This window comes from Onychomys torridus, chromosome 1 (assembly GCF_903995425.1).
Source record: "Onychomys torridus chromosome 1, mOncTor1.1, whole genome shotgun sequence".
Taxonomy (NCBI): Eukaryota; Metazoa; Chordata; class Mammalia; order Rodentia; family Cricetidae; genus Onychomys; species Onychomys torridus.
In genome coordinates, this window is record NC_050443.1 from 132,261,203 (window position 1) to 132,274,352 (window position 13,150).

The window sequence follows — 13,150 nt, forward strand, 5'->3', positions numbered from 1 at the left end:
AGAATGAAGTTTATTCTTTGTACATCTGTTCCTTTCCTGGTAAACTCCTTGTACTCCAAAAATTCTAAAGAGAAAATATACTGGTTTTATTCTCAAAGAATATTGTCTTTAGCATTCTATAGAAATTTTTTTATAACTCATTTATAATTTATAGCTACTTGAATAATGTTTAAACTCAATTATGTACTAGCCACCTCTTTAGAAAAGCTATCCATTTTCATGGATCTAGAAAAAATCATCCTGAGTGAGGTAACCCAGACTCAGAAGGACAAACACGGTATGGACTCACTCATAGGAGGATGCTAGCTATAAAACAAAGATGACTAGACTGCTACACGACTCCAGGGAGGCTACAAATGACAGAGAAATGGATGAGATCTACATGAACAACCTGGATGACAAGGGAGTAATGAAGGGCAAGATTTGAGGGAAAGAAAGCTTAGGGGAGCAGGAGATCCCAGCTGGATCAAGAACAGAAAGGGAGAATGAGGAATAACAGACCATGATAAATGAAGACCACATGAGAACAGGAATAGGCAGAGTGCTCGAAAGGTCCCCAGAAATCCACAATGATATATCCTCTGTAGTCTGCTGGCAATGGTCGAGAGAAAGTCTGATCTGACCTAGTCTGGTGATCAGATGACTAAACACCCTAACAGTTGTCTTGGAACTCTCATCCAATAACTGATGGAAGAGGATGCAGAGATCCTCAGCCAGGCCCCAGGTGGAGCTCCAGGTGTCCAACTGTCGAGAAAGAGGAGGAACTGCAAGAACATGAATTGTTGAATCCAAGATTGCAAAAAGCACAGGGACAAATAGCCAAACGAATGGAAGCACATGAATTATGAACCAAAGGCTGTGGAACCCCCAGCTGGATCAGGCCCTCTGGATAAGTGAGACAATTGAATAGCTTGATCTGTTTGGGAGGCACCCAGTCTGTGGGACCAGGGTCTGTCCTTAGTGCATGAGCTGGCTGTTTGAAACCTTGGGCTTACACAGGGACACTTTGCTCAGTCTGGAAGGAGGTGACAGGACCTGCCTGTACTGAATCCACCAGGTTTAAATGAATCCTCAGGGGTGCCTTGATCCTGGAGGACATGGGAATGGAGGGGAGGGGCTAGGGGGAATGTGGGGGTGGGGGCGGGATGGGGGAGGACAGGAGACAGCACTCTGCCTATTCCTGTTCTCATGTGGTCTTCATTTATCATGGTCTATTATTCCTTGTTCTCCCTTTCTGTTCTTGATCCAGCTGGGATCTCCTGCTCCCCTAAGCTTTCTTTCCCTTGAACCTTGCCCTTCATTATTCTCACTGTCGTCCAGGTTGTTCATGTAGATCTTATCCATTTCTCTGTCATTGGGTGATCCCTGAGGGAAAATAGGATTTAGATTCTTCTGTATTCTCTGACTCTGAAGAAGAAGAAAATCTTCCCTTAATTTCAAAATAAAAATTTTATTTGCAACAATGTCTTTCTAATTTGCTTGAAACTCAAATGAGACCATTCATGATAATGAAAAAATATTTCCAAAGTTACTACTTAATGTAGACTTTGTACCTAGAAGCGAAGGAAATGAATATTCTGTCTGAAGGGTTTCTCGGTTTTATGTAGGACTCACAGTTACTATCCCCCTTAAGCAAATCTTTGCCCTAGAATATAAGGTATGCTTGAACTATCTATCTGTCTACACTGACTGTGCTGTGTATGACATAGGATGCTTAGTGAGAACCACAAAATTGTGAGGAGGAATAGCAATACACTGTGTCTTTCATAAACTACATTACATTTAGCCCTTGTGGAGGCCTCAGAATATGTAAGTTGGCTTATACCTTCTTGAAACTCTTAGCAGAACATAACAAAAAGAATAAGAAATACAATGAATTAAGGATTAGCAAGACAATTTGAAATTTTTATCTATGTGGTCAGAATAAACGGACAATCTAATGGGGCAGGAAGCTGGTGCTACATCATCATACTGCCTAATTGCACTGACCAAACATTTGCACATCAAAATGGAGGTTTAAAAACATTTTTCACAATTTAAAGTAGTCAAATGATATGAACTTTTTCACAAATAATTTGCAATGTTGATGAAAAAGAAGATGAGAGAAAGTGAGTCCAGAATTCAAGTCAAGTGACCTAACTCAAAATATGATTTTGTAAATGATGGAGCAAGATAATAGCAGTTACTAGTGCCAAGTAACAAACCAGCAGTGGCAAACAGAGATAAGAAGGAAGTGCAATAGAATTTCAAGTACAAATTTCACCATTTTGTATTTTGTACTCTTCAACACTTTCTTGCTTCCTCTGGTATAGCTTACCCCTAGGAAACATCAATAGTGGGGGGAAAAAATGACTGATTGATCCTTTCACTCAATTTTGCAAGTGAGAAACCTGAAATCTGCCAGTGACCTTTCTGAAGGCAGCCTTCACATCCTTGTTCCTCAGACTATAGATAAGGGGGTTCAACATGGGGATGACCACAGTGTAGAAGAGAGACACAACTTTATCTTCCTCTAGGGATTTGCCTGAACCACTCCTTATATACATAAAGGTGAGATTCGCAAAGAAAATAGTCACAGCAGTGAGGTGGGAGACACATGTGGAAAAAGTCTTGATTTACCTCTGCCACCTGAAGACTTCATCTTCATGACAGTCTTGATGATGAGCAGGTAGGAAATGAGTATGACCAAGGCATTAAACAAGATGACAAAGTTCCCAACTAAAACAATGATAATCTCAGCATTTGTTGTATCACTGCAGGCCTGCTTCAGCAGAGGTGGGAGGTCACAAAAGAAGAAATTGATCTGATTATTTTCACAGAAGAAGAGAGAAAAGGTGCACGTGGTTCTTAAGATGGCTCCAAACAACCCACCACCATAGGCTCCAGCCACCAAACACCAGCATCTTTGAGGGCTCATGGCCACTCTGTAGAGCAGAGGATTGCTAATAGCAACATAGCGATCATAGGCCATCACGGACAGCAGGAAACATTCTGTAGCTGCACAGATGGTGAAGAAGAAGAACTGGGCAGCACATTGGCCATAGGAGATGATCATTCTGTCTTTGGCTAGTGTAGCCAGGATCTGAGGAGTGATGACTGAGGTGTAGCAGGCATCCAACACAGAAAGGTGGCTCAGGAAGAAATACATTGGGGTGTGGAGTTGGACATCCACCTGTATGAGAATGATTATACCCAAGTTCCCCAGAATGGTGACAAGATACAAAGTGAGGAACACCAGAAAAAGGGGGACCTCCCACTTGGGAAGGTCATTAAAGCCCATGAGAAAAAACCTAGTTACTGTGGTGAGGTTATTCTTAGCCATAGAATCAATGTGGACTGTTAATCTGAGGATGATAATTAAGTAAAATAAAAACAGAGACAAAAGCACAAACCTCTTTTCTCTCTGGTAGAAGTAGAGTTTGCAACTGTGAACTTATTTCCAATACACGTTTCAGAAATCTTGAACCAGGCTTTTTCTTCTAGAGCAGTTCCTAAATTTGATAGAGCTGAGACTTATGTTGTTGTTTCTGATTCAGATTAATTCTGGTTTATATTTGTAAATTTCTGTGAAGAGAAGATACAAGTGACCTTCAGTTTTGAAAGAGGTTAAGCCAACATCTATTCCAACCTTATATCTTGTACCACACATCTACCATATGCTTATATAAAGATGGAATCTGTCTGTCCATACCTTACACACAGTGACCTCAGTTTAGCCTTACATAGTGACCTCAGTTTAGTCTTTCTTGACACTCAAATCCATCTGTGTTCTTTTCATGAAATTATTACAGAAGTTTGAAGATGATATATTTTTTCTTCATGTTGTCCCTACAGCACACATTCCCATACATTTTTTAACTACATGTTTATTTAAGCAGGCTTAGAAAAAATGCTCTCTCAGGGATCAGCAAGACATCTCAGATGAAACAGGCACTTGCCCATAGGGCTGAAAATCTTTCTCGGCCTCTAAAGTACTGAAATTAAAGGTATACACCACCACTGTCCTGCTGGTATTAAGTAATTTAATGTGTGTAAAAAATATGATTGATTTCAAGTTCAAAAATACCTAAATATAGTCATTTCTTATTATTGCTAATGTTACTATAAATTTTAAATATGACCTATTGTTTCCTTTTCTGAAAGACAATACATTTCACTCATATAAATTCTCTATATTTATCTCTGCATCCCATTAACAATGTATTTTCAGATTATAGATTGCTATATAGAGACAGGTTCATATACATAGGCAACTTTGGCACAATAATTGAGTTATTTTTGTCCTCTCACTAAATGAAATAAATCCCTTCCAACTCTGTCTTTCTTCTCTTAAAAGAAATCTTGCCTTTCATCCCATTCCTGTATAAGTACTTGTTCTGCTTTTTTCTATAATTTGCTTTTTGGTAAGTTATGGGAATGGTAAGTGGTGTTTTTCTACTATAATTTCATATGTACTATGCAATCAAGAACTCTATTGATTCTGGGAAAAGATTTCAAATATCAAGTGAAATTAATGTTCTTTTCCTATGCTTTATCAGTTTTTCAAGATAAGTATATTTAATGTATCTTATAATGACAAATTTTGCATTTCCTACAATTTCTTATCACCATATAGCACAGATCTGAGTCATGTCATCACACACCATGCATGATACTGACTATTTCCCTTGTGCATTCTGTCTCTTCATGAAAGTTCCTAACACCTAAATGATCTCTGAGAGTTTCTTCATGGAAACCCAGATCCATAATCTCCTTACTTTAAAGGCATTACTTAAATATTTTATACAACACTGTCAAAAATATCTCTAGACAGATACAATTGACACATCATTTATGGAAGAGAAACTAAAACCAGATATGAAAACTCCTCAAGGAGTTCACATGCATAGGAATCACTGCCCATTTTAAAGACCCCTGCTTGACAAAAAAAAAATGATAAAATTGACTCATTTATTGTAATGCATAGCTACATTTTTTATAAATATTTATAATCCATAAACCTATATAGATTCTTCTACACTCAGACACTTCATGTTTTGAGAGATTCTTTTGTGTGTTACATATACATGTATGTATATATTAGAAATATAATTTTAAAAGTGGTATAGAGAATAAGAAACTTAATTTTTTCCTGGGAATTAAATCCAACTTTGTTTACATAAATTACTAGGATAGCTCGCAGAGGAAATTTTCAAAATGAGACTAGAGATGTCCACTTTTGTAAGACGCAATTTAAAGGGTTTGAAACACCAACAAATCGATTTGATCCTAGAATGAAGTAAATCGATGACCTTACTGAACCAAGTGTATTTTTAGTGAACATTTCAAAAAGAAAAAACTTGGTATTTTTGTGAGTTGATATAATTATTCATAATATACAACAAAGAATAATAGATCCTTGAGGAAAAGTTAAAGAGATGTGTTTTCTAAAAAGAAACTTAACCCTAAAAATTATTCTTTCAGCCTACTCTCAACCTCTTCCTTCTGTTTCTTGCAAAGGTTGAGTCCCTGGGTAGTTGGATGGTTTTTATCATCAAAGGAGCTCAAAAATCATACCTTTCCTCATCTTAGCAGAATCAGTCTCTCAAAACACTACTGCACACTTATTGAGCTTCTGCTTGGAGTCAGGCAGATGCTGAACATATTAAAAATATTTCCTTTCAACTTGATAATTCTGAATTAAAATGCTCAATTTTTATTTTTATTTTACAGATAGGGAAAATGAAGCCCAGAAATATTAAATAATTTGTCTGAAATGTGACTACTGAAAGCAAGAGGTCCCACTTTGATCCCCTGACTGCAACTAATTTATACTTGCTGCTTTTCCAAACGCTGGTGTTTTGTTCATTGAGCACCTGCTCTGTGACAATCACAATGTGGAATGTTCTGCACACATTTTCAAACATAATCCTGGGAGCCTAGGAAAGAGGTGTTATTTTAGTCTTAGAAGAGACTAAGATTAAAGAGATAAGGATGCTTCCCAAGGTCAAAGCAACAAGCAAATCTGAAATATAATCTAGGTTTATCTTATTCCAAAGATGTAACTCTAATATATGTGGTTATCACTCCTCTCAGTATATGTACAAGAAGCACAGAACTCACATTCTCAGGGAAATCAAAAAACTAAGGTCTACAATCTGATAACTGCCTTTCTCAAGAAACTATATGTTCTAAAAGGCACCTAGTGATATCCAACTTCGAAGAAATGAAAGTTGGTAGTTGCAAAACAAAATGGCATACATACCTGTGCATATTTATGGAAACTGAACTCTAAGAAGGGATAAGGTACCATAAGAAGTGAAGGTCTGGGGCTGGAGAGATATCTGGTCTTTTAAGAGCACTCGCCACTCTTTCATATTTCATTACTGACTTGGGTTCCATCCCTAGCACCCACTTGGCATCTCACAGTCATCTGTAATTCCAGTTCCAGGGAATCTAATGCCGTGTTCTGGCCTCTGCTAGTATCAGGCACATATATGATGTATAAATTGTGTACAAGCAAGATATTAATACACATAACAAAAAATTTAAAAATGAAGGTCCAGTAGCAATGGACTTATTCTCTTCTAATTTGCCTTCACTGGTTTGTCTGGAAAAGCTGAGTAACTTTCCAGGGTTCTCAGGTGGTAGAATCACCCTGTTCAACTTGGGGCCTTTGAATTCAAATTAACAAAGGCATTATAAATCAGATTACATGCATAGTTCAATGTAAATGTGCATTTTGGGATTTATTCTTACACAGCAAGCCAGTGGGTATTTAAAATACTTTTGGGAATGGCCAAAAGCTACACAGTGGATAAGTACTCCCATGAATCAAAAATCAGCTCCAGGGACAGTTCCTAAGACTCCTGGGGAAAGCTCCCTGATCATTTGCCCAACAATTTCCCTCAGGCAATGACTAATTTTTGCATCTTTTCCACATCTCTTAGTGGATATAATCTAACCTGTGGGATCTCATGGCAACTCCTATGACTTCTAAGTTCTGGAGATCAACAGCAACTTCTGCAGGGAATGGGAACAGTCTGCTGAGTTAGTCTGTCAGTGGTCTGACAGTCAGATCAGAGGTCTTCACATAAAAGTGTTTTTACACTATACATATTTTTACACCCACTGTTCAGTTACAACACAGATATGAAACTCCACAGTATTGTCTGTTCCAATTTTCATAAGGAAGCATGATTTTTGACTCAGATGACCGTGAGTCCAGGGTAGTATAAGCGTGCTTAACTGCTTCTGTATTGAGCAGTATGCTTTCTCATGCTCTCAAGATCCATTTCCAGAGTTATACAGCCACCTTTCTTTGTTCTGTTCTCATGTATTTCCTGCCTCTGAAACCACAATCTTTTTTGTTAGAACAATATAACTTGCCAAAATTGCTTTTATATTACATATTCCATAAATTATTTCTTAGTCTTGTTTCTTCAGCTTCATGGTAAACTCTTACAGTCCACTAACCACATATGTCCTATTAAATAGACTAAGCCTAGCCTGTTTGCTTTTACCTACTTGGTAATATAGGATTCAAAATAGTATGGCATAAGCAGTGTCACTGACATTGTATACCTTCTAAGTATCAAGGTTGGCATAAATATTTTGATAATAAGCAAGCATTTGGCCTATTCAGGATTTTGAGATCACAGATGCCAGAAAATCCAAAAATATACTGAAAAGAAAGGAGGCAACTAGAGAGCAGAATATCTGATGTATAGCTTAAGGACATTCACCCAATGCATTTTGATAAAATTTGTTATAACCTCCTGAAATTAATTTTGTTTTGAAATGGCTGTGTGGTAAGAGTATGTCTACTGCTTTTACGTTTCCTATAAACAAACTAGAGTGAAAACTGGAACACACTGGAGGGAAAGTAGAGGAGAGTACACAGAATTGAGAATATTCCATTATTATCAACAGGTAAGCTTGTTGTTGAATTGTGTAGTGTTTATTATTCATCCCCCTTTTGGTAATGATTGGAAACTTGTGAAAAATTTGGTATATTTATCTCTTGTTATTCAGATTAAATACCATGTTTGGACTTGGGGGAAGAACTACATCTTTGTTTTTTGAGTTAAATGTAATATTGCAGAAGAGGAGTAATCTGTGAGACTCTGTGCCCCTGTAATGTCAGAAGATGCATGCATAAAGTCTAAGAAACATAACTTCCCAAACATGAGCTGACCAAAGACAATATCAACAGACATGCCAAAATTGATGGGAGAAAGCACATAAGCCTCATCCCTACCCAAAGAACTACAGGCAGTTAAGGATTGCTAAGAGCAGAAGAGGTGATCTTTCCCAGGAAAGAGCACACCAATTGGTTATCCATTGTGAAATGACCAGTCCTAAAAATACACATATAAGGAACATTATACACACTGAGCATTTTCCATTTAGGAATATGTGTGTATCTATAAATGTAAATGCATGACTGTAATTACAGTTAATGAAAAAATAGGTCATGACTTTGAAAGAGAATAAGGGGATGTAGATGGCCAGGTTTGGAGGAAGTAAAGTGAAGGAATAAATGTTGTGATTATATTATAATCTCAAAAATAAAAAAAAAAAAATACTGTAGAAGCAAATTAAACCCTGGTCAGAGCTAGAATGCAAGTGTGTCACTGATAAAGTACACACAGAACAAACATATATAGAATAAAATGAAGTACAAAATTGTAAAGAAAGTTGTCTTCCTATCTGGAATCTAGTATTGACTTGACCAATGAAGAACTCTAGAAGTGTATTATACCTACTAAGGGTATAAGGCTTCTGCAGTTTATGTCAGTCATTCATTGGCTGTACACTGTCCTCCAGATCAGAATGGTGACAAGATACAAAGTGGAGGAACACCAGAAAAAGGGGGACCTCCACTTGGGAAGGTCATTAAAGCCCATGAGAAAACCTAGTTACTGTGGTGAGGTTATTCTTAGCCATAGAATCAATGTGGACTGTTATCTGAGGATAATAATTAAGTAAAATAAAACAGAGACAAAAGCACAAACCTCTTTTCTCTCTGGTAAAGTAGAGTTTGCAACTGTGAACTTATTTCCAATACACGTTTCAGAAATTTGAACCAGGCTTTTTCTTCTAGAGCATTCTAAAATTTGATAGAGCTGAGACTTATGTTGTTGTTTTCTGATTCAGATTAATTCTGGTTTATTATTTGTAAATTTCTGTGAAGAGAAAGATACAAGTACACTTCAGTTTTGAAAGAGGTTAAGAGCCAACATCTATTCCAACCTTATATCTTGTACCACACATCTACATATCTTTATATAAGATGGAATCTGTCTGTCCATACCTTACACACAGTGACTCAGTTTAGCCTTACATAGTGACCTCAGTTTAGTCTTTCTTGAACCTCAAATCCATCTGTGTTCTTTTCATGAAATTATTACAGAAGTTTGAAGATGATATATTTTTTCTTCATGTGTCCCTACAGCACACATTCCCAACATTTTTTTAACTACATGTTTATTTAAGCAGGCTTAGAAAAAATGCTCTCTCAGGGATCAGCAAGAATCTCAGATGAACAGGCACTTGCCCATAGGGCTGAAAATCTTTCTCGGCCTCTAAAGTACTGAAATTAAAGGTATCACCACCACTGTCCTGCTGGTATTAAGTAATTTAATGTGTGTAAAAATATGATTGATTTCAAGTTCAAAAAATACCTAAATATAGTCATTTCTTATTATTGCTATAGTATACTATAATTTTAATATGACTATTGTTTCCTTTTCTGAAAGACAATACATTTCACTCATATAAATTCTCTATATTTATCTCTGCATCCATTAACAATGTTTTTCAGATTATAGATTGCTATATAGAGGACAGGTTCATATACATAGGCACTTTGGCACAATATATTGAGTTATTTTTGTCCTCTCACTAAATGAAATAAATCCCTTCCAACTCTGTCTTCTTTCCTTAAAAGAAATCTTGCTTTCATCCCATTCCTGTATAAGTACTTGTTCTGCTTTTTTTCTATAATTTGCTTTTTGGTAAGTTATGGGAATGGTAAGTGGTGTTTTTCTACTATAATTTCATATGTACTATGCAATCAAGAACTCTATTGATTCTGGGAAAAGATTTCAAATATCAAGTGAAATTAATGTTCTTTTCCTATGCTTTATCAGTTTTTCAAGATAAGTATATTTAATGTATCTTATAATGACAAATTTTTGCATTTCCTACAATTTCTTATCAACATAAGCACAGATCTGAGTCATGTCATCACACACCATGCATGATACTGACTATTTCCCTTGTGCATTCTGTCTCGTCATGAAAGTTCCTAACACCTAAATGATCTCTGAGAGTTTCTTCATGGAAACCCAGATCCATAATCTTACTTTAAGGCATTACTTAAATATTTTATACAACACTGTCAAAAATATCTCTAGACAGATACAATTGACACATCATTTATGGAAGAGAAACTAAAACCAGATATGAAACTCCTCAAGGAGTACAGATACAATAGGAATCACTGCCCATTTTAAAGACCCCTGCTTGACAAAAAAAAATGATAAAATTGACTCATTTATGTAATGCATCTCTACATTTTTATATTAAATATATCCATAAACCTATATAGGATTCTTCTACACTCAGACACTTTCATGTTTTGAGAGATTCTTTTGTGTGTTACATATACAGTATGTATATATTTTAGAAATATAATTTTAAAAGTGGTATAGAGGAATAAGAAACTTAATTTTTTCCTGGGAATTAAATCCGACTTTGTTTACATAAATTACTAGGATAGCTCGCAGAGGAAATTTTCAAAATGAGACTAGAGATGTCCATTTTTTGTAAGACGCAATTTAAAGGGTTTGAAACACCAACAAATCGATTTGATCTAGAATGAAGTAATCGATGACCTTACTGAACCAAGTGTATTTTAGTGAACATTTCAAAAAGAAAAAACTTGGTATTTTTGTGAGTTGATATAATTATTCATAATATACAACAAAGAATAATAGTCCTTGAGGAAAAGTTAAAGAGATGTGTTTTCTAAAAAGAAACTTAACCCTAAAAATTTTCTTTCAGCCTACTCTCAACCTCTTCCTTCGTTTTTGCAAAGGTTGAGTCCCTGGGTAGTTGGATGGTTTTTATCATCAAAGGAGCTCAAAAATCATACCTTTCTCATCTTAGCAGAGAATCAGTCTCTCAAAAACACTACTGCACATTATTGAGCTTCTGCTTGGAGTCAGGCAGATGCTGAACATATTAAAAATATTTCCTTTCAACTTGATAATTCTGAATTAAAATGCTCAATTTTTATTTTTATTTTACAGATAGGGAAAATGAAGCCCAGAAATATTAAATAATTTGTCTGAAATGTGACTACTGAAAGCAAAGGTCCCACTTTGATCCCCTGACTGCAACTAATTTATACTGTGCTGCTTTCCAAACGCTGGTGTTTTGTTCATTGAGCACCTGCTCTGTGACAATCACAATGTGGAATGTTCTGCACACATTTCAAACATAATCCTGTGAGCCTAGGAAAGAGGTTTTATTTTAGTCTTAGAAGAGACTAAGTTAAAGAGATAAGGATGCTTCCCAAGGTCAAAGCAACAAGCAAATCTGAAATATAATCTAGGTTTATCTTATTCCAAAGATGTAACTCTAATATATGTGGTTATCACTCTCTCAGTATATGTACAAGAAGCACAGAACTCACATTCTCAGGGAAATCAAAAAACTAAGCTCTACAATCTGATAACTGCTTTCTCAAGAAACTATATTTTCTAAAAGGCACCTAGTGATATCCAACTTCGAAGAAATGAAAGTTGGTAGTTGCAAAACAAAATGGCATACATACCTGTGCATATTGATGGAAACTGAACTCTAAGAAGGGATAAGGTACCATAAGAAGTGAAGTCTGGGGCTGGAGAGATAGGCCATCACTGCCAACAGGAAACACCCTGTACTTGCACAGAAGTTGAAAAAGAAGATCTGAGCAGCGCAAGGACCATAGGCAATGATTGTTTTACCTGTGATCAGTGTGGCCAAGATCTGGGGGGGTTATTACTGAGGTATAGCAGGCATCCATTACAGAGAGATGGCTCAGGAAGAAATACATTGGGGTGTGAAGTTGGACATCCACATGGATAAGAATGACCATGCCCAAGTTCCCCAGGACTGTTACAAGATAGAAGCTCAGAAACACTGGGAAGAGAGGAATCTCCCACTCTGGATGGTCAGTAAAGCCCACAAGAATGAATTCAGTTACTTTGGTGAGATTATTATTGGTCATATTCAGTATGGACTGTTTACTCAGCAGACGATAAGAGTGAATTGTAAAGAATCCAGGATTGAAGACTGTGATGATATATTATGCACCCCAATAAAATTTATCTAGAGATCAAAGCACAGAGTTAGCCACTAGTTTAGACATAGAGGCCAGACAGTGATAGCACATGCCCTTAATCCTGTCACTTGGGAGACAGAGACCATCTGGATCTCTGTAAGTACAAGGCCACACTGGGAACAGAGCTAGGCATGGTGCCACATACCTTTAATCCCAACACTTGAGATCTCATGCCTTTGCTTGGGAAGCACACATGCCTTTCATCCAAGGAAGTAAGATGGTAGGGAAGAAAAAAGTATATAAGGCATGAAGAAACAGAAACTCACTGTATTTAGACTGAGGATTTGGTAGAGGTAAGAACTGTGAATGGCTTGTTCTGTTTCTCTAATCTTTCAGCTTTCATCCCAATATATGGCTCTGTTTTTTTTCCTTTTAATTATATTAAGACCATTTAGCAATTCCTGTTATAGAAGACCAGTCTTTTTCTCTGTAGTTGCTGTTAAGTTTGTACTTTTGAGCCTATTTATTTTTCAGGAATTATTGAATCTAACTGATTTTCCTTAGACATTTCCAAAGTGTGTGAGGTGGCTCTTCAGTTGCTCTTTCTGCTTCAAATTATTAATTCTAGTTTACATTTGCAAATTTCTTCAAAGACAAAATAGATATCTTCAAGTTGGGGGGGGGGGTAAAAATGTCCCATTGCACATCTGCTCCAATGCCATTACAGGGAGGAATCTCCTTTCCTGCTTATCAACATGTATTTATCATGTGTCCCTGTCCTTAGGCAGTCCAACCTGTTAATTCTCTCCTTGAAGCTGAATCATGTCTCTCTCTCCT

At 36.5% G+C, this 13,150-nt stretch overlaps 1 protein-coding gene across 1 annotated transcript; it reads right to left on the reverse strand.

Annotated features, from left to right (window-relative positions):
- Positions 1–2,369: 2,369 nt before the first annotated feature.
- Positions 2,370–12,259, reverse strand: LOC118577943 (olfactory receptor 9I1-like). The gene is given in 3 exon segments (XM_036178579.1): positions 2,370–2,612; positions 2,615–3,172; positions 12,110–12,259. Coding segments are annotated over 3 exon segments (951 nt in total).
- Between the last annotated feature and the right edge of the window lie 891 nt (positions 12,260–13,150).